General features: G+C 68.3%; 1 protein-coding gene across 4 annotated transcripts in view; it reads left to right on the top strand.

The window, feature by feature from the left end:
• Positions 1-26,832, top strand: part of SPTBN4 (spectrin beta, non-erythrocytic 4) — a 58,218-nt gene that overhangs the window by 20,665 nt on the left and 10,721 nt on the right. For 3 of the 4 annotated variants that reach the window (XM_075915562.2, XM_089769892.1, XM_089769893.1), the window contains exons 16-26: positions 685-1,441; positions 3,379-3,581; positions 7,955-8,045; positions 12,028-12,162; positions 18,833-19,096; positions 21,003-21,227; positions 23,178-23,267; positions 24,009-24,287; positions 25,041-25,171; positions 25,254-25,458; positions 26,395-26,772. In XM_075915562.2, coding sequence (XP_075771677.2) covers positions 685-1,441; positions 3,379-3,581; positions 7,955-8,045; positions 12,028-12,162; positions 18,833-19,096; positions 21,003-21,227; positions 23,178-23,267; positions 24,009-24,287; positions 25,041-25,171; positions 25,254-25,458; positions 26,395-26,772 — 2,758 coding nt within the window. Of the gene's footprint in view, positions 1-684; positions 1,442-3,378; positions 3,582-7,724; positions 7,850-7,954; positions 8,046-12,027; positions 12,163-18,832; positions 19,097-21,002; positions 21,228-23,177; positions 23,268-24,008; positions 24,288-25,040; positions 25,172-25,253; positions 25,459-26,394; positions 26,773-26,832 lie in introns of those variants that run through there. The other variant, XM_089769894.1, reaches the window with a different exon arrangement.

The raw sequence follows: 26,832 nt of genomic DNA, 5'->3' as shown, positions 1-26,832 counted from the left end.
TTGAAACAACTTAATCCTAGCCGGGCGGGGGATGCCATTTTTGGGTGTTAAAAGTACAAAAATAATAAAACACTGTAACACTTAAAACAAACATTCAGTTTTCTCCAAACGTCAGTTGTGTTGACCTACCTCCCGACTTCTCTCGCGTACCCCTGAGGGTGCTCGTCCCCCCGGTTGAGAAACACGGGTCCAGACCATCCCTGATAGATACCGATCTAACCAGCTCTGAAATATCTCCAGGGATGGAAATTCTACAACCTCCCCAGGCAATTTATTCTGGTGTTTAACCAGCCTGACACGTAGTTTTTCCTAATGTCCAACCTAAACTTCCCTGGCTGCAGTTTAAGCCCATTGCTTCTTGTTCTATCCTCAGAGGCCAAGGGGAACAGTTTTCCTCCCTCCTCCTTGTAACACCCTCTTAGATACTTGGTAGGTGTGGCCTGGGCTTTGGGGGTTGCTTGGAAGGAAAGCCAGGCGGCTCCGGCGCTCGGGGAGGGGCCAGGCAGCTCCGGCGCTCGGGGAGGGGCCGGCGGCTCCGGCGCTCGGGGAGGGGCCGGCGGCTCCGGCGCTCGGGGAGGGGCCGGCGGCTCCGGCGCTCGGGGAGGGGCCGGCGGCTCCGGCGCTCGGGGCCGACCCCGGCTCCCGTGCAGCTCACACGCATCCTTGTGTGTCTGGCGAGGCCAGGTGGAACCGTGTGGTGGAGCTGGTGGAGCAGCGTAAGGCCCATCTCGGCTCCGTCCTGCGGCTCCAGAACTACCTGCTGGAGTGCAAGGAGATGAAGGCGCAGATCCGGGAGAAGCGCTGCGCCGTGGAGGCCAGCCAGCAGAGCAGCGGCGACCTGGGCGGCGTCCTGGCCTTGCAGCGCAAGCTCTCCACCATGGAGGCCGCCCTGGTGGCCCTGGAGCCCAAGCTGCTGGAGCTGCAGCAGGAGGGAGACGCCCTGGCCAGCTCCCACCCGGCTCAGGCGCTGACCGTCCTGCTGCACTTCGAGGAGATCAGCGAGGAGTGGGAGGCCCTGAAGCGGACCCTGCAGGGCTGCGAGGACGCCCTGACGGTGGCCGGCCGCCTGCAGCAGTTCATCCAGGACCTGGACAACTTCCTGAGCTGGCTGGTGAAGACCCAGGCGGCCGTGGCCTCGGAGGAGGGGCCCGGCAACCTGGCCGACGCCGAGCGGCTGCTGAGCCAGCACGCGGCCCTGAAGGAGGAGATCGACCGCTACGAGGAGGACTACAACGCCATCCAGGCGGCCAGCGACCTGCTGGCCTTGGAGGAGGCCGACGTGCCCTGCCTCTCGCTCCAGCAGTGGCTGCAGAAGCTGGACGTGGGCTGGACCAAGCTGCTGGAGATGTGGGAGGACCGGCGGGAGGCCCTGGTGCAGGCCCACATCTTCCACCTCTTCCTGCGGGACGTGCAGCAGGCGGAGGCGTGTCTGTACAACCAGGTACCCGCCGGGGCGGCCGGGTCCGTGCTGGGGCATCCGGGTCCATTCTGGGGGCATCCGGGTCCGTGCTGGGGCATCCGGGTCCGTGCTGGGGCATCCGGGTCCATTCTGGGGGCATCCGGGTCCATGCTGGGGCATCCGGGTCTGTGCCAGGGCATCTGGGTCCATTCTGGGGGCGGCCGGGTCCGTGCTGGGGGCAGCTGGGTCCGTGCTGGGGCATCTGGGAGCGGCCGGGTCCATGCTGGGGGCGGCCGGGTCCGTGCTGGGACAGCTGGGTCAGCACCGGGGCAGCCGGGTCCGTGCCGGGGCAGCCGGGTCCGTGCCGGGGCAGCCGGGTCCGTGCCGGGGCATCTGGGTCCATGCTGGGGGCGGCCGGGTCCGTGCCGGGGCATCTGGGTCCGTGCCGGGGCATGTGGGTCCATGCTGGGGGCATGTGGGTCCATGCCGGGGCGGCCGGGTCCGTTCCGGGGCAGCTGGGTCCGTGCCGGGGCGGCCGGGTCCATACCGGGGCATCTGGGTCCGTGCCGGGGCAGCCGGGTCCGTGCCGGGGCAGCCGGGTCCGTTCCGGGGCATCAGGGTCCGTGCTGGGACCAGCCCCGGCGGTGCAGATTTCTGGCATTTCTGCTCATGCCTTGCTGTAATAGAGGAGGTTGCTGGGGGTGCCGCGGAGAGGGGCAATTCAGGGCAAATTGCTTAGAGAGGGGGCCACTCGCAGCCCAAGCCTGGGGTGAGTCCTCTGTCAGGCGCCAGACCAGGGACACGGAGCACGTCTGTTTGCTGCCCGGGCCTGCAAGACGTCACACGAGCGACCCCCTCGGCCGCCCCAGCGTTCCCTGTAACTCTCCTCACCCAGGGGAGAGGTTAGAAACCCAGCTCCCCAACTCCCAGCCGGTCCCCCCAGGCCCAAAGGACCAGCCACGTTCCCAGCTCAGGGTACCGCAGATCTGATCCAAGAGAGCGCTGGGCTCTTTTAAATCTAAGAAAGAGAGGAAAAAAAATGAGAGAAAGAAAAAGAAACAGAGAAAGAGAAAAAAGAAAGTGAAAGAAAGAGAGAGAGAGAGAGAGAGAGCGGAAGGAAGAAGGAAGGAAGGCGAAGTGGCTGCATAGAGGGAAGGGAGGAAGAAGGGAGGGAGGAAGGAGGAAAGGAAGGACGGTTAACATTGAGAAAGGGGTGATGTGGCCCCCTCCAATGCCCAGTTCCTGGTGCGGGCGCTCAGCAGGGCTGGCACACGCTGCGGCCGAGAAGTCTCCGGGGCGCGTCCCCTTTTCGGACGGGCGGCCCGTCCTGCCGGGCTCGGTTCCAGCTGAGATCCGGCCGCAGGGAGGAGCCGGCCTGAAGACAAAAGGAGGCACCCTAGGGCCCCGGATCCCCTTGCCCCGGGGAGGGAATCCCATGGCTCTCGTGGGGTGGAGTTTGTCGCATGGGCCAGACCCCGTCCAGGCCTGACTCAGCCCTCCTTGGGCACCAGCCCTTGCTCCCCGGCCGGTCTGAGCGTTCGCCCCACAGCTCCTCGGACGTGGACCCGCCCCATTGTCGGGGAGGTGCGGCTAGTGACTTGGCGCGTCCCGCATCCAACGGACGCCAAGGCAGAGACGCTGCCCGGCGCCTCCAAGCACCTGCCCGGGGTGGGGCCAGAGACAAGGCGGAGAATTTCCTACCAGAGGATTAAAGGGTTCGGGCAGTGTGGACTAGTGGTCACAGGCTCATAGCCAGGACTCCTGGGTTCCGTCCCCAGCTGTGGGAGGGCAGCGGGGTGTAGCGGTTATAGCCAGGCCTCCTATATTCTCTTCCCAGTTTTAGCCCATGACGTGGGATGCGACCACTCCCATGTGCCTCCCCGTGCCTCAGTTTCCCCTGCCACAGGGGGCGGCTATGGGGGGGGCTGCGCGGGCTGCCCATGGGCTGAGTGCTCCCCCCACTGTCTCGCTCCCCGCAGGAGACCACCCTGGCCCACGCGGAGCTGCCCGCCACGGTGGAGGCGGTGGAGAAGGCCATCAAGAAGCACAAGGATTTCATGACCAGCATGGAGCTGAACCTGCCCAAGACGACGCTGGCCCTGCGGGCCGGCGAGAGCCTGATGCAGCAAGGCAGCCCCTACAGCGAGCGCGCCCGGGAGAAGATGGCGGCGCTCAGAGCCAAGTAGGCCCCGCGCGGCACCTGGCACTTGCGGCCGCAGCTCGGCGTGGGGCCCGGTCCTGGCTGGCCCTCCCGCCCGCGTCGCCAGGCGGCTGTGTCTGGGGATTCCCCCTCCCGGCTCAGTGCTGCTTAGCCCCCCCTCCTCCCTCCCTGGGGTACCAGTCTGGGGCTGGAACTCCAGCCCCCTCCCCGGGGCGTCCCGTGACCTCCGCCCTTGCCCCCAGCTCCCTCAGGGGTTCGGGGCAGAGCCCCATTGGAAATAAGGAGGGGGGGTCAGGTCCTAAACTCCTTTCAAGATCTGGACCTGAGTTTCTCTGGATCCTCCCCCCACCCCCAGCAATGTGGAGAGCAGCGCCCCCTGCTGCACGGGACCAGGCAGGAGAAGTCCCGGGGGCTGGGCGGCGCCCAGATTCTGCGGTGATGGGGGTAGAGTTGGGAGCCGTTTCCAGCCTGCCGTCCGAGGGGACAGGCCCCGGGCTGCGGCCCCACCCTGGAGACACGTGGGGGCAACAGTGTGACGGCGCGTCGGGGACCCCCCCGGTCCTGCACCCCCGGAGCAGCCAGATGGGACTCCGCCCGCCAGCGGAATGGGGGGGGTTATTGCTTCTCGGAGATACCGCCCGGCCCGGGTTCGATGCGGACACAGGAGTCAGGGCAGGCAGCCTCAGACCCCTTGGGGGGCCGGGTACCCAGGCCCCTCAACCCCCAGGATGCGACTTAGTCTTTCTCTTCATGTTTGCCCGGCCAAAACTGGCCCCTCTCTCAGCCCTGGGTCGCTCCCTCCCCCAGGCAGCCACCCCCCTTTGTTCACACCCCTTCCCCTGGCCAGGTGAGACGTGGCTAGGCCAGGGGTCTCCACCCTTTGGTGGAGTTCATGACGGGGGTAGGGTTTCGGGATATGGACTCCAGCTGGGCCCTCCTGGCTCCTGGGTGGTGGCACCGTGGGGCTAAGGCAGGCAGGGGATACACAGTGTGTGGGGGAGGGTTCCCAGGGGAGGGGAAGCTCCACAGCAAAGGGAGGTGATAACAGCAGTGGAGGTAAGAGGCAGCTGACCTACGAGCACGTGACAGCCTCTCGGCCAAACCAGTCAGGATCACTGGTCAGAGGCTCCAGGATCGACCAGTAGATCCCGATGGACTGGTTGGTGACCGCTGGGCTGGGCCATGGCCTACTGCCTCCCCTCCGGGACCCCCCCCCCGGGCAGTGCTTACAGACACCGGCCAGTAGGGGTCACCCACAGCCCAACACAGCCACCAGTGTCTGCAAACCAGAGTGGGCCCAGGGCCACAAGGGTAGGCAGCCCCCTAGTACGTCACAGACGGACGTCCGAGGTGGCCTCCCCTGCCACCCTGCACGGTGGATCCCTGCGCCCGCCGGCCGGGGGGGGCTTTGTGAGGAATAGCGCGGCGCTGAAGGCCATGGCGCGAGTCCTCCTTCGCCCCGGCCTGGCCGTGCGTCGGCATCCGCTGCTCGCGCGGGCAGAGTTCACGGGTGCCTCTGCCCCGTCTCCTGGGCCCTGTGCCAGCCCCTGGAGCGGCTGCCAGGTGAGGTTTCCTGGGTGCCGTGACCCCTGAAAAGGCATCTGGTGCGTGGGCCCGACGTGGCTCCCGGCCACGCTCGGATACTCAGTTTTCCCAGTTGTGAAATGGGCTTGCAAGCCAGTCCCCAGAAGCACCGCCCTGGCCCACACGACGCGGTGCCAGAAATTCCTGCCGACACGCCGGTTCTCCCACCCGCCCCCTTCTCACACAGACGGGAAGCGATGAAAAGCGAGCCCCTTAAATCGCAGCAGGCTCTCCCGAGCCCAAAGGACCAGCCACCTCCCCAGCGGAGTTTCTAGTTGGCCTCTGCCCGGTCTGTCTGTCCTGCTCCCACGGCCATGTGGCAGGAATCCCCTGTCGCGTCCCAAGATGGAGTTTGGAGTCACGAGCCAGTCCCCTGTGCCTGCGCGACTCGGTTCTTTGCAGGCGGCCGCCACGGCCCCCCTGTCCAGACGGGTTTGCAGTGAGTGGATAGGAGCCCTAGATCTGATGCCTCTTTAAAGGAAAAACAAATATGCATTAAACCCCTCAGCTCTCATGGAGCCTGACATCTGACAGCTGGGTTTAGATTTGTAATAGATCCTGTTACTTTGTCCCTAACTCTGCCACCGAGGCCAGTGCTGGGTACTACGGAGGGAATGAACAGAGATGGGGACTCTGTCCACGTTGACCAATAGATACTGAGGGGCCTATTCTTTAGGAATGTGTCTAGTTCTTGTTTGAACCCTGTTACCATCTTGACCTTCACCGTGTCCTCTGGCAAGGAGTTCCACAGGTTGACTGAAGAAATCTTTTGTTGAACAGCCTCAGAGGGTAGCCATGTTACTCTGTAATTTAAAAAAGCTTAGAAATTCTGGGCCAGAAAACTAGAGTTTTCAAGTGCCTAAGTAGCCTTTGGAATCATGGTGAAAGTTGCCTTGTCCCCAACCAGAATCTGAAATGATGCCCTGACGGCATCCGGCTCGACGGGCCCTGATCTCGGCCGGGGTCTGGGGGGCGCCCGGCCCGACAGGCCCTGATCTCGGCCGGGGTCTGGGGGGCGCCCGGCCCGACGGCGCCCTGATCTCGGCCGGGGTCTGGGGGGCGCCCGGCCTGACGGGCCCTGATCTCGGCCGGGGTCTGGGGGGCGCCCGGCCCGACAGGCCCTGATCTCGGCCGGGGTCTGGGGGGCGCCCGGCCTGACGGGCCCTGATCTCGGCCGGGGTCTGGGGGGCGCCCGGCCCGACAGGCCCTGATCTCGGCCGGGGTCTGGGGGGCGCCCGGCCCGACGGGCCCTGATCTCGGCCAGGGTCTGGGGGCGCCCGGCCCGACAGGCCCTGATCTCGGCCGGGGTCTGGGGGGCGCCCGGCCCGACAGGCCCTGATCTCGGCCAGGGTCTGGGGGCGCCCACCCGACGGGCCCTGATCTCGGCCGGGGTCTGGGGGGGCGCCCACCCGACGGGCCCTGATCTCGGCCGGGGTCTGGGGGGGCGCCCGGCCCGACAGGCCCTGATCTCGGCCGGGGTCTGGGGGGCGCCCACCCGACGGGCCCTGATCTCGGCCGGGGTCTGGGGGGCGCCCGGCCCGACGGGCCCTGATCTCGGCTGGGGTCTGGGGGCGCCCGGCCCGACAGGCCCTGATCTCGGCCGGGGTCTGGGGGGCGCCCGGCCCGACAGGCCCTGATCTCGGCCAGGGTCTGGGGGCGCCCGGCCCGACAGGCCCTGATCTCGGCCGGGGTCTGGGGGGCGCCCGGCCCGACGGGCCCTGATCTCGGCCGGGGTCTGGGGGGCGCCCGGCCCGACGGGCCCTGATCTCGGCCAGGGTCTGGGGGCGCCCGGCCCGACAGGCCCTGATCTTGGCCGGGGTCTGGGGGCGCCCGGCCCGACAGGCCCTGATCTCGGCCGGGGTCTGGGGGCGCCCTGCCCGACGGGCCCTGATCTCGGCCGGGGTCTGGGGGCGCCTGGCCCGACAGGCCCTGATCTCGGCCGGGGTCTGGGGGCGCCTGGCCCGACAGGCCCTGATCTCGGCCGGGGTGTGGGGGCGCCCGGCCCGACGGGCCCTGATCTCGGCCGGGGTCTGGGGGCGCCCGGCCCAACGGACCCTGATCTCGGCCGGGGTCTGGGGGCGCCCGGCCCGACGGGCCCTGATCTCGGCCGGGGTCTGGGGGCGCCCGGCCCGACAGGCCCTGATCTTGGCCGGGGTCTGGGGGCGCCCGGCCCAACGGACCCTGATCTCGGCCGGGGTCTGGGGGGGCGCCCGGCCCGACGGGGCCCTGATCTCGGCCGGGGTCTGGGGGCGCCCGGCCCGACGGGGCCCTGATCTCGGCCGGGGTCTGGGGGGCGCCCGGCCCGACAGGCCCTGATCTCGGCCGGGGTCTGGGGGGCGCCCTGCCCGACGGGCCCTGATCTCGGCCGGGGTCTGGGGGCGCCCTGCCCGACGGGCCCTGATCTCGGCCGGGGTCTGGGGGGCGCCCGGCCCAACGGACCCTGATCTCGGCCGGGGTCTGGGGGGCGCCCGGCCCGACAGGCCCTGATCTCGGCCGGGGTCTGGGGGCGCCCGGCCCGACGGGCCCTGATCTCGGCCGGGGTCTGGGGGGCGCCCACCCGATGGGCCCTGATCTCGGCCGGGGTCTGGGGGGCGCCCACCCGATGGGCCCTGATCTCGGCCGGGGGTGGGCGGGGCCGATCTCAGTCTGAATGCTGCGGAAATGCAGCAGCCGGGAGCGCATTTGGAGGCAGGAGGCAGATGAAGGTCAGTTCTCCCCGGGGGGGCTCCCTCCCGGGCTCCCTCCTGCCGGCCGCGGTAGCCGCGTGGGCCTGCCGCAGGGACCTGAACCAGCATCTTTCCCTTCTGCAGGAGCCACCAGAACTTCCGGCTGGCGCAGGAGCGGCTGCAGCGGCTGCAGGATCACTTGGAGCTGCAGCGTTTCTTGCAGAGCTGCCACGAGGTACGGCCCAGCTGCTGGGAGGCCCCGCTCCCCACTGCTGCTGGCTTCCCCTGTGGGGCTGGGGTCCCCCAGGTGGGGGTGGAGCCGTGGAACACAGGCTGGGAATCCGGTGCCATGGGAAAGGGTGGGCTGCCCACCCTGCTGGGCACCATGGAGGCTACTGCTGGGGAGGTGCCCAGGCACAGCAGGGAGGGGGCCGAGGGGCACCCAGCTGGCATGGGGCGCTGGCGGGGGTGGGCGCCGGCGGAAAGGGAGCGGGATCCAGCCCCAGCCGCTGGGTATTTCAGCACCGAGTGCGTGGGTTCCCGCCTCGTTTGCATGCCAAGCCCTGCCCCCACTCGGCTCCTGCCACTAATTAGAGCAGCTGGCACGTGTCTCCAGGCAGCGCGGGCACTAGGGGAGTCAACCCTGCTGGGCCAGGGGGAGCGACAGGCCTGGAATGTGGCTCCGCAATCTGCCCCTTCTCTGAGCCCGCTGGCGCCCTGACCCGGGGCTGTGGTACCTGGCTCCTGCCAAGGCCCCTAGCTCAGGGCTGCCCACATGGCACATGAGCGCAGGGCAGAAGGGAGAGGTGGCAGGGGCTGCGGGGCGGGAGCAAGGGGCACTGGCAGGGCTGGGGGGTGGGAGCGAGGGGCACTGGCAGGGCTGGGGGGGCGGAGGCTGGGGGGTGGGAGCGAGGGGCACTGGCAGGGCTGGGGGGGCGGAGGCTGGGGGGTGGGAGCGAGGGGCACTGGCAAGGCTGGGGGGGCGGAGGCTGGGGGGTGGGAGCGAGGGGCACTGGCAGGGCTGGGGGGGCGGAGGCTGGGGGGTGGGAGCGAGGGGCACTGGCAGGGCTGGGGGGCGGAGGCTGGGGGGTGGGAGCGAGGGGCACCGGCAGGTCAGGGGGCAGGGGCTGGGGGGTGGGAGCGAGGGGCACTGGCAGGTTGGGGCAGGGGCTGGGGGGTGGGAGCGAGGGGCACTGGCAGGGCTGGGGGGCGGAGGCTGGGGGGTGGGAGCGAGGGGCACCGGCAGGTCAGGGGGCAGGGGCTGGGGGGCGGGAGCGAGGGGCACTGGCAGGTTGGGGCAGGGGCTGGGGGGTGGGAGCCCACTCCCAGGGGAGAGCCGGGCCCACTTTTGGCTGCAGGGCAGGACTCTGGGTTTGTCCTGGGGCCGTGCCACGAGGGGTCTCTGTGGCCAGCCACGTCGTGGGTGTTGGGCCACCGGGTGCCAGGGGCTCAGCAGAGCGATGCTGCTTTGCACCAGCAGGGGATCGGGCCCCGCGGTCGGGCCCTGCTGCACAAGCACGTCCCCCGCACCGGACAGCAGAGATGGGAGCATTTTCTCAGCCCGCGTGGCAGCCCAGGCCCCCTCCTCCTGTGGCCCCCTGCCCGGCCCCCGCCTCCCCTGCCCTCCCGGCTGCCCTGTCCCTGCGGAGCAGGGCCCCGGCCCCACGCTGCCACGCTCTGGGCAGGCCGGCCCAGGGCCATGGACGGGACAGCAGGTGCGGGCGCAGGGGGCAGAGCAGTCTCCAGCCCCTGCCTGAGTGTGCCCGGAAAGCCGCCCTGGGAGGTGTTTCAGGGCAGTTCCCTGGCCTGGCCTCCTGGGGCTCCGGCGAGAGGATGCCAGGGGCCCCTCCTGGCCTGGGAGCCGAATCCCCTGGGCAGGCAGGTCCAGGGGCCGGCCCCGGGGGAGCGAGGGCGGAGCAGGACCCATGGGGTGTGGTCCCTCTCTGGGGTGTGGCTGCAGCCAGCGCTCCAGTGGGAATGTGGGAGGGGCTCTGGGACCCCTGTGTCCTGCGGGGAGGGGGGTCTAGTGGTTAGAGCAGGGGGGCTGGGAGCCAGGACTCCTGGGTTCTCGCCCTGGCTTTGTTACAGACGCCGTGTGGGGGCACCACTGGGGGGGAAATCCACATCCTGGGATGTCCAGGATGGTCCCCATGCTTCTGTGTGTCCCTCTGTCCATCCCCACGCTGTCCGTCTGTCTATCCCCACATCTATTCCTCTGTCCTTCTGTCTGTCCATCCCCACACTGTCCCTCTGTCTGTTCCCACACCTATCCCTCTGTCCTTCTGTCTGTCCATCCCCACATTGTCCCTCTGTCTGTCCCCACCCCTATCCCTCTGCCCTTCTGTCTGTCCATCCCCACGCTGTCCGTCTGTCTGTCCCCACATCTATTCCTCTGTCCTTCTGTCTGTCCATCCCCACGCTGTCCGTCTGTCTGTTCCCACACCTATTCCTCTGTCCTTCTGTCTGTCCATCCCCACGCTGTCCGTCTGTCTGTCCCCACCCCTATCCCTCTGCCCTTCTGTCTGTCCATCCCCAGACTGTCCGTCTGTCTGTCCCCACACCTACCCTTCTGTCCTCACTCTGTCCTTCTGTCTGTCCATCCCCACACTGTCCCTCTGTCTGTTCCCACACCTATTCCTCTGTCCTTCTGTCTGTCCTGTCCATCCCCACACTGTCCCTCTGTCTGTCTCCACACCTATCCCTCTGACCTTCTGTCTGTCCATCCCCAGACTGTCCGTCTGTCTGTCCCCACACCTACCCTTCTGTCCTCACTCTGTCCTTCTGTCTGTCCATCCCCACACTGTCCCTCTGTCTGTTCCCACACCTATTCCTCTGTCCTTCTGTCTGTCCTGTCCATCCCCACACTGTCCCTCTGTCTGTCTCCACACCTATCCCTCTGACCTTCTGTCTGTCCATCCCCAGACTGTCCGTCTCTCTGTCCCCACACCTACCCTTCTGTCCTCACTCTGTCCTTCTGTCTGTCCATCCCCACACCATCCGTCTGTCTGTTCCCACACCTATCCCTCTGTCCTTCTGTCTGTCCATCCCCACACTGTCCCTCTGTCTGTCCCCACCCCTATCCCTCTGCCCTTCTGTCTGTCCATCCCCAGACTGTCCGTCTGTCTGTCCCCACACCTACCCTTCTGTCCTCACTCTGTCCTTCTGTCTGTCCATCCCCACACTCTCCGTCTGTTCCCACACCTATCCCTCTGTCCTTCTGTCTGTCCATCCCCACACTGTCCCTCTGTCTGTCCCCACACCTACCCTTCTGTCCTCACTCTGTCCTTCTGTCTGTCCATCCCCACACTCTCCGTCTGTTCCCACACCTATCCCTCTGTCCTTCTGTCTGTCCATCCCCACACTGTCCCTCTGTCTGTTCCCACACCTATTCCTCTGTCCTTCTGTCTGTCCATCCCCACACTGTCCCTCTGTCTGTCCCCACACCTATTCCTCTGTCCTGTCTGTCCATCCCCACACTGTCCCTCTGTCTGTCCCCACACCTATTCCTCTGTCCTTCTGTCTGTCCATCCCCACACTGTCCCTCTGTCAGTTCCCATTCCCGTTCCTCTGTCCCCAGAGTGCCCTCTGTCTGTCCCCACACCTATTCCTCTGTCCTTCTGTCTGTCCATCCCCACACTGTCCCTCTGTCTGTCCCCACACCTATTCCTCTGTCCTGTCTGTCCATCCCCACACTGTCCGTCTGTCTGTCCCCACATCTATTCCTCTGTCCTTCTGTCTGTCCTGTCCATCCCCACACTGTCCATCTGTCTGTCCCCACATCTATTCCCCTGTCCTTCTGTCTGTCCATCCCCACACTGTCCGTCTGTCTGTCCCCACACCTATTCCCCTGTCCTTCTGTCTGTCCATCCCCACACTGTCCGTCTGTCTGTCCCCACACCTATCCCTCTGTCCTTCTGTCTGTCCATCCCCACACTGTCCCTCTGTCGGTTCCCATTCCCGCTCCTCTGTCCCCATAGTGCCCTCTGTCTGTCCCCACTCTGTCCTTGGGTCCGTCCCTACCTCTGCCGGACCCCCTGCCTGCCTCGCTGCTTTGACAGGCCCGGGGCCCGCGGAGCCCCCCCGCCCGCTGCGACCGCCCCGCCCGGCGGAGCGCAGCGCAGCGGAGCGCGGGGAGGACGCGGCGCGGGGGCTGCGACGCGGTGCTGCGGGGCGCGGGGGCCGGCGCCCCGGCTCAGCCCCGCCCGCTCTGCCCGCAGCTGCAGGGCTGGATGAAGGAGAAGCGGCCGATGGCCGGGGAGCAGGGCCCCGGGGCGCTCCGGCGCTGGCTCCGCCACCAGGCGTGTCTGGCCGAGCTGGCGCAGAACCGCGAGTGGCTGCAGCAGATCGAGCAGGTGAGCGGGGAGGGGGCGGCGGGAGGGGGGTCCGAGGGGGCGGGCAGAGGAGGGGGCGGGGGGGAGGAAGTTCCTGCCTTAACCCCTTAGTGCCCAGCAGAGATCCCCGTTACCTGCCCCCCCCCCCCCCGGGCCCGGCTCCCGGACGCTGCCTGCTCCCTGGGAGGGGGCGCGGGGCGCAGCGGCTGCCCGGGGCCCGATCCCGCCTCCGGGGGCAGCTGGAGCCGCGCCAGGGAGCTGCAGCCGCCCCGGGCCCGCGTCCGCCCAGCCGGGGCCCGCGGGGCTCCCCGAGAGGAGTGGCCCTTCCCGGCGGGGGGGGGGGGGGAGAGGGAACCGGGCGGGCGCAGAATCGGAGACTCCTGGGGAGCCACCGCGCCCGGCCCCCAGTGGGACCCTCCCCAGCCGGCTCACCCAGCCAGGGCCTCCAGGAGGGTGCCCGGCTGTGTGTGTGTCACTGTGCCCCCCCCAGCTCTGTGTGTGTGTGTGTGTGTGTCACCGTACCCCCCCAGATCTGTGTGTGTGTGTGTGTGTGTCACCGTACCCCCCAGATCTGTGTGTGTGTGTGTCACTGTGCCCCCCCCAGCTGTGTGTGTCACTGTGCCCCCCCCAGCTCTGTGTGTGTGTGTGTGTGTGTGTGTGTGTGTCACCGTGCCCCCCCAGATCTGTGTGTGTGTGTCACTGTGCCCCCCCCAGATCTCTGTGTGTGTGTGTCACCGTGCCCCCCCAGATCTGTGTGTGTGTGTGTCACCGTGCCCCCCAGCTCTGTGTGTGTGTGTGTGTGTGACACTGTGCCCCCCCAGCTCTGTGTGTGTGTGTGTCGCCGTGCCCCCCCAGCTCTGTGTGTGTGTGTCGCCGTGCCCCCCCAGCTCTGTGTGTGTGTGTGTGTCACCGTGCCCCCCCAGCTCTGTGTGTGTGTGTGTCGCCGTGCCCCCCCAGCTCTGTGTGTGTGTGTGTGTGTCACCGTGCCCCCCCAGCTCTGTGTGTGTGTGTGTCGCCGTGCCCCCCCAGCTCTGTGTGTGTGTGTGTGTGTGTGTCGCCGTGCCCCCCCAGCTCTGTGTGTGTGTGTGTGTCGCCGTGCCCCCCAGCTCTGTGTGTGTGTGTGTGTGTGTCGCCGTGCCCCCCCAGCTCTGTGTGTGTGTGTGTGTGTGTGTCACCGTGCCCCCCCAGCTCTGTGTGTGTGTGTGTCGCCGTGCCCCCCAGCTCTGTGTGTGTGTGTGTCACCGTGCCCCCCCAGATCTGTGTGTGTGTGTGTCACTGTGCCCCCCCAGATCTCTGTGTGTGTGTGTCACTGTGCCCCCCCAGATCTGTGTGTGTGTGTGTCACTGTGCCCCCCCCAGATCTCTGTGTGTGTGTGTCACTGTGCCCCCCCAGATCTGTGTGTGTGTGTGTCACTGTGCCCCCCCCAGATCTCTGTGTGTGTGTGTGTGTGTCACCGTGCCCCCCCAGATCTGTGTGTGTGTGTGTCACTGTGCCCCCCCCAGATCTCTGTGTGTGTGTGTCACTGTGCCCCCCCAGATCTGTGTGTGTGTGTGTCACCGTGCCCCCCAGCTCTGTGTGTGTGTGTGTGTGTGACACTGTGCCCCCCCAGCTCTGTGTGTGTGTGTGTCGCCGTGCCCCCCCAGCTCTGTGTGTGTGTGTGTGTCACCGTGCCCCCCCAGCTCTGTGTGTGTGTGTCGCCGTGCCCCCCCAGCTCTGTGTGTGTGTGTGTGTCACCGTGCCCCCCCAGCTCTGTGTGTGTGTGTGTCGCCGTGCCCCCCCAGCTCTGTGTGTGTGTGTGTGTGTGTCGCCGTGCCCCCCCAGCTCTGTGTGTGTGTGTGTGTGTGTCACCGTGCCCCCCCAGCTCTGTGTGTGTGTGTGTCGCCGTGCCCCCCCAGCTCTGTGTGTGTGTGTGTGTCGCCGTGCCCCCCAGCTCTGTGTGTGTGTGTGTCACCGTGCCCCCCAGCTCTGTGTGTGTGTGTGTGTGTGTCGCCGTGCCCCCCAGCTCTGTGTGTGTGTGTGTGTGTGTGTGTGTGTGTGTGTGTGTGTGTCGCCGTACCCCCCCGGCTCTGTGTGTGTGTGTGTGTGTGTGTGTCGCCGTGCCCCCCAGCTCTGTGTGTGTGTGTGTGTCACCGTGCCCCCCCAGCTCTGTGTGTGTGTGTGTCGCCGTGCCCCCCCCAGATCTGTGTCTGTGTGTGTGTCACCGTGCCCCCCCAGCTCTGTGTGTGTGTGTGTGTGTCGCCGTGCCCCCCCAGCTCTGTGTGTGTGTGTGTGTGTGTCGCCGTGCCCCCCCAGCTCTGTGTGTGTGTGTGTATCGCCGTGCCCCCCCAGATCTGTGTCTGTGTGTGTGTGTGTCACCGTGCCCCCCCAGCTCTGTGTGTGTGTGTGTGTGTGTGTCGCCGTGCCCCCCCACTCTGTGTGTGTGTGTGTGTGTGTCGCCGTGCCCCCCCACTCTGTGTGTGTTGCCGTGCCCCCCCAGCTCTGTGTGTGTGTGTGTGTGTGTGTGTGTGTGTCGCCGTGCACCCCCACTCTGTGTGTGTGTGTGTTGCCGTGCACCCCCAGCTCTGTGTGTGTGTGTGTGTGTGTGTCGCCGTGCCCCCCCACTCTGTGTGTGTGTGTGTGTGTGTGTGTGTGTGTGTGTCGCCGTGCCCCCCCAGCTCTGTGTGTGTGTGTGTGGCCGTGCCCCCCAGCTCTGTGTGTGTGTGTTTGTGTGTCGCCGTGCCCCCCCAGCTCTGTGTGTGTGTGTTTGTGTGTGTCGCCGTGCCCCCCCAGCTCTGTGTGTGTCGCCGTACCCCCAGCTCTGTGTGTTTGTGTGTGTGTGTCGCCGTGCCCCCCAGCTCTGTGTGTGTGTGTGTGTGTGTGTCGCCGTGCCCCCCAGCTCTGTGTGTGTGTTTGTGTGTGTGAGTGTGTGTGTGTGTGTGTGGCCGTGCCCCCCAGCTCTGTGTGTGTGTGTTTGTGTGTGTCGCCGTGCCCCCCAGCTCTGTGTGTGTGTGTGTGTGTGGCCATGCCCCCCAGCTCTGTGTGTGTGTGTGTGTGTGTGTCGCCGTGTCCCCCCAGCTCTGTGTGTGTGTCGCCGTGCCCCCCCACTCTTTGTGTGTGTGTGTGTGTGTGTGTGTGTGTCGCCGTGCCCCCCCAGCTCTGTGTGTGTGTGTGTGTGTGGCCGTGCCCCCCAGCTCTGTGTGTGTGTGTGTGTGTGTGTCGCCGTGCCCCCCCAGCTCTGTGTGTGTGTGTGTGTGTGTGTGTGGCCGTGCCCCCCCAGCTCTGTGTGTGTGTGTGTGTGTGTGTGGCCGTGCCCCCCAGCTCTGTGTGTGTGTGTGTGTGTCGCCGTGCCCCCCCAGCTCTGTGTGTGTGTCGCCGTGCCCCCCCAGCTCTGTGTGTGTGTGTGTGTGTGTGTGTCGCCGTGCCCCCCCAGCTCTGTGTGTGTGTGTGCGTGTGTGTCGCCGTGCCCCCCCAGCTCTGTGTGTGTGTGTGTGTGTCGCCGTGCCCCCCCACTCTTTGTGTGTGTGTGTGTGTGTGTGTCGCCGTGCCCCCCCACTCTGTGTGTGTGTGTGTGTGTGTGTCGCGTGCCCCCCCAGCTTGTGTGTGTGTGTCGCCGTGCCCCCCCAGCTCTGTGTGTGTGTGTCGCCGTGCCCCCCAGCTCTGTGTGTGTGTGTGTTTGTGTGTGTGTGTGTGTGTGTGGCTGTGCCCCCCAGCTCTGTGTGTGTGTGTGTGTGTGTGTGTGTGTGTGTGTGTCGCCGTGCCCCCCCAGCTCTGTGTGTGTTTGTGTGTGTCGCCGTGCCCCCCCAGCTCTGTGTGTGTGTGTGTGTATCGCCGTGCCCCCCCAGCTCTGTGTGTGTGTGTGTCGCCGTGCCACCCCAGCTCTGTGTGTGTGTGTGTGTCGCCGTGCCCCCCCAGCTCTGTGTGTGTGTGTGTGTGTGTGTGTGCCGTACCCTCCCCAAATCTGTGTATGCGTGTGTGGCATTGTGCACCCCCAGCTGTGTGTGCGTATGTGGTGCCTTGCCCCCAGCTCTGTGTCTGTGTGTGGCGCTGTGCCCCCCCAGCTATGCGTGTGTGTGGTGCTTTGCCCTCCCCAGATGTGTGTGTGTGTGTGTGTAGAGCTGTGCCCTCCCTCAATTTTGTGTGTGTGTTTAGTGATGTGCCTCCCAACTATGTGTGTAGCCATGTCCCTCAATACTGCCCAGACACACAGTGACCGAGATCAGGGCCCGTCGGGCCGGGCGCCGCCCAGACACACAGTGACCGAGATCAGGGCCCCGTCGGGCCGGGCGCCGCCCAGACACACAGCGACCGAGATCAGGGCCCCGTCGGGCCGGGCGCCGCCCAGACACACAGTGACCGAGATCAGGGCCCCGTCGGGCCGGGCGCCGCCCAGACACACAGTGACCGAGATCAGGGCCCGTCGGGCCGGGCGCCGCCCAGACACACAGTGACCGAGATCAGGGCCCGTCGGGCCGGGCGCCGCCCAGACACACAGTGACCGAGATCAGGGCCCCGTCGGGCCGGGCGCCGCCCAGACACACAGTGACCGAGATCAGGGCCCGTCGGGCCGGGCGCTGCCCAGACACACAGTGACCGAGATCAGGGTCCCGTCGGGCCGGGCGCCCAGACACACAGTGACCGAGATCAGGCCCCGTCGGGCCGGGTGCTGCCCAGACACACAGTGACCGAGATCAGGGCCCGTCGGGCCGGGCGCCGCCCAGACACACAGTGACCGAGATCAGGGCCCGTCGGGCCGGGCGCCGCCCAGACACACAGTGACCGAGATCAGGGCCCCGTCGGGCCGGGTGCTGCCCAGACACACAGTGACCGAGATCAGGCCCCGTCGGGCCGGGTGCTGCCCAGACACACAGTGACCGAGATCAGGGCCCGTCGGGCCGGGCGCCGCCCAGACACACAGTGACCGAGATCAGGGCCCGTCGGGCCGGGCGCCGCCCAGACACACAGTGACCGAGATCAGGGCCCCGTCGGGCCGGGTGCTGCCCAGACACACAGTGACCGAGATCAGGGCCCCGTCGGGCCGGGCGCCGCCCAGACACACAGTGACCGAGATCAGGCCCCGTCGGGCCGGGTGCTGCCCAGACACACAGTGACCGAGATCAGGGCCCGTCGGGCCGGGCGCCGCCCAGACACACAGTGACCGAGATCAGGGCCCGTCGGGCCGGGCGCCGCCCAGACACACAGTGACCGAGATCAGGGCCCGTCGGGCCGGGCGCCGCCCAGACACACAGCGACCGAGATCAGGGCCCCGTCGGGCCGGGTGCTGCCCAGACACACGGTGACCGAGATCAGGGCCCGTCGGGCCGGGCGCCGCCCAGACACACAGTGACCGAGATCAGGGCCCGTCGGGCCGGGCGCCGCCCAGACACACAGCGACCGAGATCAGGGCCCCGTCGGGCCGGGTGCTGCCCAGACACACAGTGACCGAGATCAGGGCCCGTCGGGCCGGGTGCCGCCCAGACACACAGTGACCGAGATCAGGGCCCCGTCGGGCCGGGCGCCGCCCAGACACACAGCGACCGAGATCAGGGCCCCGTCGGGCCGGGCGCCGCCCAGACACACAGTGACCGAGATCAGGGCCCCGTTGGGCCGGGCGCCGCCCAGACACACAGTGACCGAGATCAGGGCCCGTTGGGCCGGGTGCCGCCCAGACACACAGTGACCGAGATCAGGCCCCGTCGGGCCGGGCGCCGCCCAGACACACAGCGACCGAGATCAGGGCCCGTCGGGCCGGGCGCCGCCCAGACACACAGTGACCGAGATCAGGGCCCGTCGGGCCGGGCGCCGCCCAGACACACAGTGACCGAGATCAGGGCCCGTCGGGCCGGGCGCCCAGACACACAGTGACCGAGATCAGGGCCCGTCGGGCCGGGTGCCGCCCAGACACACAGTGACCGAGATCAGGGCCCGTCGGGCCGGGTGCCGCCCAGACACACAGTGACCGAGATCAGGGCCCGTCGGGCCGGGCGCCGCCCAGACACACAGTGACCGAGATCAGGGCCCGTGGGGCCGGGCGCCGCCCAGACACACAGTGACCGAGATCAGGGCCCGTCGGGCCGGGCGCCGCCCAGACACACAGTGACCGAGATCAGGGCCCGTCGGGCCGGGCGCCGCCCAGACACACAGTGACCGAGATCAGGGCCCGTCGGGCCGGGCGCCCAGACACACAGTGACCGAGATCAGGGCCCGTCGGGCCGGGCGCCGCCCAGACACACAGCGACCGAGATCAGGGCCCGTCGGGCCGGGTGCCGCCCAGACACACAGTGACCGAGATCAGGGCCCGTCGGGCCGGGCGCCGCCCAGACACACAGTGACCGAGATCAGGGCCCGTTGGGCCGGGCGCCGCCCAGACACACAGTGACCGAGATCAGGGCCCGTTGGGCCGGGCGCCGCCCAGACACACAGTGACCGAGATCAGGGCCCCGTTGGGCCGGGCGCCCAGACACACAGCGACCGAGATCAGGGCCCGTCGGGCCGGGCGCCCAGACACACAGTGACCGAGATCAGGGCCCTGTGGGGCCGGGCGCTGCCCAGACCCTGGTCCTCAGGCCAAGCTATCCCATAGGCAGCATTCTGGTGAAGGGCAGGGGCCCGGATCCCATCCTCGCAGAGCCCGGGGCTGCCCAGCTGCATGGGGCACTAGGCCTGGCCTAGCGTCTCTGGGTGCCCGGCGCTGACCCGGCCTCTGCCCGCGCAGGAGGGGCAGCAGCTGGTGCAGGAGAAGCCGGAGCTGGCCGGCTCGGTGCAGACGCAGCTGGAGGAGATCCGGCAGTGCTGGGCAGAGCTGGAGAGCACGACGCAGGCCCGGGCCCGGCAGCTCCTGGAGGCCAGCAAGGCAGAGCAGCTGGTGCAGAGCTACGCGGAGCTGGACAAGCGGCTGGGCCACATGGAGGGCCAGCTGCAGACCGTGGACGCTGGCGTCAGCCTGTCCATCGTCAACAACCAGCTGAAGAAACTCCAGGTAGGGGCCGGGGACCAGGCTGGTGGGGACCAGGCGGGCGGGGATGGGCGTGCGACACGCAGCTCGGCGCCTGGGCACAGAGCCTGGAGACAGCCAGGAGTGGAGGGCTGGGGGCCAGGACTCTTGGGTTCTCTCTTTGGGTCCGGGAGGGGAGTGATCTCTAGTGGTTAGAGCAGGGAGTCTGGGCGCTAAGTCTTGGCTGCCACCCTTGGCTCTGGGAGGGGAGTGAGGTCTAGTGGTTAGGGTGGGGGGGAGATGGGTGTCTGGACTCCTGGGTTTTCTCCCCAGCTCTGGGAGAGGAGTGGGGTCTAGTGGTTAGAGCAGGGGGGGTCTGGGAGTCAGGGCGTCAAGTCTCGGGAGTCCATGCTTTGTTGGGCTGGGCCGGCCGTCCTGCGCTCATGGAACTGGCGGGGACCTCGAGAGGTCCGGTCCCCTGCCCGCCCAGCCGCCCCAAGGGCCAGCGAGGTCATCTAGGGCTCAGCTCAGGGCAGAGATGCTCCTGACGGGAGGAGCTGGACCGGCGGCAGCGGGAGGCGCCCCAGGGCCGGTTTGGCCCACGGGGAGGGAGGGAGGGAATCCCATTGGTACCTCCCTGATGGAGTCTGTCCCGTGAGCAAGTCCCCGTCCAGGCCGGCCGTGGGGCGGTGTCAGGCAGCAGCGCTCCCACCCAGGCTGCTTCCCGCAGAGCCCCCAGCTCCAGCGCTCAGGAGAAGGGGGTGTCCCCGCAGACGCGGGACCCAGGCCCCAGAGCCCGTATTGGAGCCGGCGGGGGGGGCTGGATGGGTTTCTGGCCGGGCGGAGGGCTCCGGGATGTTCCAGCGCGGTCGGGGGCCGGGGCCCCTCCAGGGAGCTCGCGGGGCAGCTCCCGTATTGCGGATCCCGGTGGCCGGCGAGCGTCGGCCTGCCGGGGACGGAGCTGTGGGTGGGTTGGTTCCCACCCTGCGACCCAGCATCCGGGCGGGGCTCTTCTCCCATCTGGGTGCTACCTTGCTGCCCCCCTCGTTATGCAAACGAGGCCGGGGGGGTGTTTAACGGGCTCTCGCTCTGGCTCCACCTCGCCTGTCAGGTCTCCTTTCCCTCCGCTTTGGGTCAAGCAACTCTGGGGGGGGGGCTGTCTCGCGTGAGTCAGGCTGGGGACCGTCTCTGTGGCACCGGGGGGACCGGAAACAGATCCCCGTGGCTTTCCCCCCCTCCCACGCTGCCCCCGAGGCAGGGCTAGCGGAGCCCTGGGCGGACGCCGAGTTTTGTAGCCAGGCCAGGGAGCCGCGGGGTGCTGCCGGCGGGTTGCAAGCCACTGGCCGCGGGTGGGCAGGGTTCCAGGATTGGGGGGCTCTCGGCGAGCGCAGGGCACAAACGGGCCACGCGGCTCCGCATGGGATGTCGCGGGCCAGCAGGAGCGGAGGGGGCGGCTGCGAAGCTAATCTGCCCCCTTCCCTGGAGTCGCCAGCATGGGATGAGAGCGGTTCTGCTCCAGCTGGCCCGGCTGCGAGTCATTGGGGTCGCTGCCTGGGGCTGGCCCGTGGGCCCCAGTGCGGTGCCAGGGCCCGACGCGCCCTGCGGAGTTCGGAAGTGCCGCTCGCAGGGTGCGTGTCCAGACACCGGCTCGTCTGCAGGTTGTGTCCCCGGGGGGCCGCGGGCCGGGGAGGGGAGAGACGCGGGTGCTGGGTCACTGGCCGGCTCCTGGCGGCTCCCTCGCCCCGCAGCAGAGACGCAAATTAGAGCGCCAGTTTCTCCAGCACTCACGTGGCTTGGCAGTTGTGGTCTTGCAGCTGCTCTGCTCCCCGGCTGTGTTCGACCCCCGCCGGCCCCATTGCAGCCCCCACCTGGCCCTCGCCCGGCCCCCGGCCGGCCCCACCCTGGCCCCCACCAGTCCCCGCCCAGCCCTCACCCCGCTTGTCTCCGGCAGACCATGGAGTCGCAGGTGGAGGAGTGGTACAAGGAGGCCGGGCAGCTGCAGGCCCAGCTGGCCTCGCTGCCCCTGGAGCCGGCCTGCCAGGAGGCGGTGGACGAGAAGCAGAGCGCGGTGGGGACGCGCATCGTGCGTCTCATCGAGCCGCTGAAGGAGCGCCGGAGGGTGCTGCTGGCCGCCAAGGAGGTGCACCAGGTCTGCCATGACCTGGAGGACGAGATCGTAAGTGTGGGGGGGGGGTGTCTCCTTGCGGCCCCCCCGCCCCAGTTCCCACGAGAGGCCCCGGCGTTTGGGGAATTGGGGGCCAGCTCCTCCTGGGAGGACGTCACCAGAAAGGCCCAGGGGGAGCAGGGGCCAGGCACTGCTGTGTCCTCAGATCAGCCGCGGGCTGTGGATTTACCCCGGGCAGGGGCCTGGCCCTGGGGCTCCGGTGGAGTGACACCGATTTACACCGGGGGGGCCGGGGGCTCCGGTGGAGTGACACCGATTTACACCGGGGGGGGGGGGGCTCCGGTGGAGTGACACTGATTTACACCGGGGGGGGCCGGGGGCTCCGGTGGAGTGACACCGATTTACACCGGGGGGGGCCGGGGGCTCCGGTGGAGTGACACCGATTTACACCGGGGGGGGGCCGGGGGCTCCGGTGGAGTGACACCGATTTACACCGGGGGGGGGCCGGGGGCTCCGGTGGAGTGACACCGATTTACACCGGGGGGGGGGGGCCGGGGACTCCGGTGGAGTGACACCGATTTACACCGGGGGGGGCCGGGGGCTCCGGTGGAGTGACACTGATTTACACCGGGGGGGGGGGGGCCGGGGGCTCCGGTGGAGTGACACTGATTTACACCGGGGGGGGCCGGGGGCTCCGGTGGAGTGACACCGATTTACACCGGGGGGGGCCGGGGGCTCCGGTGGAGTGACACTGATTTACACCGGGGGGGGGCCGGGGGCTCCGGTGGAGTGACACCGATTTACACCGGGGGGGGCCGGGGGCTCCGGTGGAGTGACACCGATTTACACCGGGGGGGGGGCCGGGGACTCCGGTGGAGTGACACCGATTTACACCGGGGGGGGCCGGGGGCTCCGGTGGAGTGACACTGATTTACACCGGGGGGGGGCCGGGGGCTCCGGTGGAGTGACACCGATTTACACCGGGGGGGGCCGGGGGCTCCGGTGGAGTGACACTGATTTACACCGGGGGGGGGGGGCCGGGGGCTCCGGTGGAGTGACACTGATTTACACCGGGGGGGGCCGGGGGCTCCGGTGGAGTGACACCGATTTACACCGGGGGGGGCCGGGGGCTCCGGTGGAGTGACACTGATTTACACCGGGGGGGGGCCGGGGGCTCCGGTGGAGTGACACCGATTTACACCGGGGGGGGGCCGGGGGCTCCGGTGGAGTGACACCGATTTACACGGGGGGGGGGGCTCCGGTGGAGTGACACCGATTTACACCGGGGGGGGGGCCGGGGGCTCCGGTGGAGTGACACCGATTTACACGGGGGGGGGGGCTCCGGTGGAGTGACACCGATTTACACGGGGGGGGGGGCTCCGGTGGAGTGACACCGATTTACACCGGGGGGGGCCGGGGGCTCCGGTGGAGTGACACCGATTTACACCGGGGGGGGGCCGAGGGCTCCGGTGGAGTGACACCGATTTACACCGGGGGGGGGGCCGAGGGCTCCGGTGGAGTGACACCGATTTACACCGGGGGGGGGCCGAGGGCTCCGGTGGAGTGACACCGATTTACACCGGGGGGGCCGGGGGCTCCGGTGGAGTGACACCGATTTACACCGGGGGGGGCCGGGGGCTCCGGTGGAGTGACACCGATTTACACCGGGGGGGGCCGGGGGCTCCGGTGGAGTGACACCGATTTACACCGGGGGGGGCCGGGGGCTCCGGTGGAGTGACACCGATTTACACCAGGCGGGGATCTGGGGCACAGGGTCTGATCCAAGTGCTGTGGTTCCCTCTGCACCCCAGCTCCCTGGCCAGTCCTGGCCCAGCTCCATGGCTCCTGAGCCTAGTGGTTAGAGCTGCAGGGTGGGGGGGGCTGGGAGCCAGGAGTCCGGGGTTGTCTCCCTGGCTCTGGGAGGGGAATGGAGTTTGGTGGCTGGGCAGGGAACCTGGAAACCGGCCCCACGGCTCCTGGGCCCTGTCGCTCCCCCTGCAGGTCTGGGTCCAGGACCGGCTGCCGCTGGCTGCCTCCAGGGATCACGGGAGCAGCCTGCAGACCGTGCAGCAGTTCATCAAGAAGAACCAGGTGGGTGCATGGCCTTTGCCAGCGCTGGTGCCCAGGGTGGTCAGAGCAAGGGGGGTGTCTAGGAACCAGGATTCCGGGGTTCTCTCCCAGCTCAGAAGGGCAGTGGAGGCTAGTGGTTAGAGCAGGGTGTTGCTGGGAGTGGGAACTCCTGGGTTCTCTCCCAGCTCAGGAAGGCAGTAAGGGCTAGTGGTTAGAGTGGCAGGGGGTGTCTAGGAGCCTGGGTTCTCTCCCAGCTCAGAAAGGCAGTAGGGGCTAGTGGTTAGAGTGGCAGGGGGTGTCTAGGAACCTGGGTTCTCTCCCAGCTCAGGAAGGCAGTAGGGGCTAGTGGTTAGAGTGGCGGGGGGGTGTCTAGGAGCCTGGGTTCTCTCCCAGCTCAGGAAGGCCGAAGGGGCTAGTGGTTAGAGTGGCGGGGGGTGTCTAGGAGCCTGGGTTCTCTCCCAGCTCAGGAAGGCAGTAAGGGCTAGTGGTTAGAGTGGCGGGGGGTGTCTAGGAGCCTGGGTTCTCTCCCAGCTCAGGAAGGCAGTAGGGACTAGTGGTTAGAGTGGCAGGGGGTGTCTAGGAACCTGGCTTCTCTCCCAGCTCAGGAAGGCCGAAGGGGCTAGTGGTTAGAGCGGGGGGGGTTCTACGCCCCTCTCTTTGCCTCGGTGGCGGCAGCGCCCTGTGGGCGGGGGGTGGGGGCTCCTGGCCAGCAGACCCCCAGGAGGGGTGAGCGGGCGCCACTAACCCTGCCCCCCGCCCCAGGGCCTGCGGCGCGAGCTGCAGGCGCACCAGGCCCGGGTGCAGGACGTGCTGGAGCGGGCGGGCGCCCTCGCCACCATCCAGAGCCCCGAGGTGGCCGGGGTGCGGCTGCTGCTGGACAAGCTGCGGGAGCTGTGGGGGGCGCTGTGGGAGCAGGCGGAGCAGCGCCAGCAGCTGCTGGACGCCACCTACCAGGTGGAGCAGTACTACTTCGACGTGGGCGAGGTGGAGGCCTGGCTCGGAGAGCAGGAGCTGCTCCTCATGAACCAGGAGAAGGGCAAGGTGAGGGGGGCAGTGTGGGGCGGGGGCCCAGCGGGGGGCGCTGTGGGGCAGGGAGCGGGGTGGGGGCCCAGTGGGGCACATAGCGGGGCAGGGAGGAGGGCGGGGGCCCAGCAGGGGGCGCTGTGGGGCAGGGAGTGGGACGGGGGCCCAGCGGGGCACATAGCGGGGCAGGGAGGAGGGCGGGGGCCCAGCAGGGGGCGCTGTGGGGCAGGGAGTGGGACGGGGGCCCAGCGGGGCACATAGCGGGGCAGGGAGCGGGGCGGGGGCCCAGCAGGGGGCGCTGTGGGGCAGGGAGTGGGACGGGGGCCCAGCGGGGCACATAGCGGGGCAGGGAGCGAGGCGGGGGCCCAGCAGGGGGCGCTGTGGGGCAGGGAGTGGGGCGGGGGCCCAGCAGGGGGCGCTATGGGGCGGGGGCCCAGCAGGGGGCCCAGCAGGGGGCGCTGTGGGGCAGGGAGTGGAGCGGGGGCCCAGCAGGGGGCGCTGTGGGGCAGGGAGCGGGGCGGGGGCCCAGCAGGGGGCGCTGTGGGGCAGGGAGTGGAGCGGGGGCCCAGCAGGGGGCGCTGTGGGGCAGGGAGTGGAGCGGGGCCCCAGCAGGGGGCGCTGTGGGGCAGGGAGCGGGGCGGGGGCCCAGCAGGGCGCACAGTGGGGCGGGGAGCAGGGCGGGGGGGGCGCTATCCCGGGCAGCCTGGAGAGAAGCGGCCGGGCCCCGGCCCCGCCCCTGGCCCCGCCCCTGACCCGTCCGCCGCCCCGCAGGACGAGCAGAGCACCCTGCAGCTGCTGCAGAAGCACCTGGCGCTGGAGCAGGGCGTGGAGAACTACGAGGAGACCATCGCCCAGCTGTCCCGCCAGTGCCGCGCCCTGCTGGAGCTGGGCCACCCCGACAGGTAGGGCCCCGCCCCCGCCCCCCCTGCCCCGCTGCCGCCCGCCCCCGGGGCTCTCGGACTGACCCGCTGTGTCCTTGCCCAGCGAACAGATCAGTAGGCGGCAGTCTCATGCTGACCGGCTCTACGTGTCTCTGAAGGGCCTGGTGGAGGAGCGCAAGGCCCGGCTGGAGCAGCAGTACTGGCTCTACCAGCTCAGCCGCGAGGTGGACGACCTGGAGCACTGGATCGCCGAGAAGGAGGTGGTGGCCGGGTCGCCGGAGCTGGGCCAGGACTTCGAGCACGTCACGGTGAGGGCGATGCCCCCGTCCTCCTCCCCCGTGCACCTGGGCCACGTGCCTCGGCTGCAGCCACGTTCAGCCGTGTGCCGTGCCACGCCGCTGTCCCTGGGACATGTGCAACATGCCACGCTCTGTGCCACGTCTCTGTCTCCGTGCCACGCTCTGTGCCACGTCTCTGTCTCCGTGCCACGCTCTGTGCCACGTCTCTGTCTCCCTGCCACGCTCTGTGCCACGTCTCTGTCTTCATGCCACGCTCTGTGCCACGTCTGTCTCCGTGCCACGCTCTGTGCCACGTCTCTGTCTCCGTGCCACGCTCTGTTCCACGCCTTTGTCTTCGTGCCACGCTCTGTGCCATGGCTCTGTCTCCCGCTCTGTGCCGCACTTCTGTGCCATGCCACGGTCTGTGCCACGTCTCTGTCTTCATGCCATGCAACATGCCACACCTCTGTCTCCGTGCCATGCTTCTGTCCCATGCCATGCTCTTTGCCACACCTCTGTCCCCGTGCCACGCGACATGCCACACCACTGTCTTCATGTCATGCTCTGTACTGCGCTTCTGTGCCATGTCATGCTCTGTGCCATGTCTCTGTCTTCATGCCATGCTCTGTGCTGCGCTTCTGTGCCATGCCACACTCTGTGCCACGCCTCTGTGCTATGCCTCTGTCCCCGTGCTGTGTCCTGTGTCTCACACTGGGCTGTGCTGTTGTCCCCATGCCTTGCCACGCTCTGTGCTGTGTCATTCCTGTGCCATGCCACGCTCTGTGCTGTGCCGTTGTCCCCATGCTGTGCGCTGTGCCATGCTGCCATCCCTGTGTGACACTCTGTGCCAGGCTGTTGACCCCGTGCCGTGCTGCTGTCCCCGTGCCGCGTGCAGGCCCCGTGCCTTGCCCCAGGCCACGGTCCCCGTGCCACGCCGGGCTCACGCCCCTTCGCCCCCTCGCCCAGCTCCTGCAGGAGAAGTTCACGGAGTTTGCCAGCGAGACGGGCAGCCAGGGGAAGGAGCGTCTCTCGGCCGTGAACCAGATGGTGGACGAGCTGATCGACTACGGGCACGTGGACGCGGCCACCATCGCGGAGTGGAAGGACGGGCTGAACGAGGCCTGGGCCGACCTGCTGGAGCTGATGGAGACACGGGCCCAGATGCTGGCGGCCTCGCACGAGCTGCACAAGTTCTTCAGCGACTGCCAGGAGGTGCTGGCCCAGATCCAGGAGAAGAAGCAGCGGCTGCCCGAGGTGACGGCTCGTGAGTCCCCGAGCTCGGCCGGGGCCCTGCAGCGGGCGCTCAGCGCCTTCGAGCACGACGTGCAGGTGCTGGTGAGCCAGGTGAGCGGGTTCGGAGCCTCCCCCCCGCCCCTCGTGCCCAGGGCGCCGCACGCTTACCCG

This window comes from Pelodiscus sinensis, chromosome 18 (genome assembly GCF_052426305.1).
Source record: "Pelodiscus sinensis isolate ZL-2025 chromosome 18, ASM5242630v1, whole genome shotgun sequence".
Classification (NCBI taxonomy): Eukaryota; Metazoa; Chordata; order Testudines; family Trionychidae; genus Pelodiscus; species Pelodiscus sinensis.
This window is presented reverse-complemented; position numbering and strand designations above follow the sequence as displayed.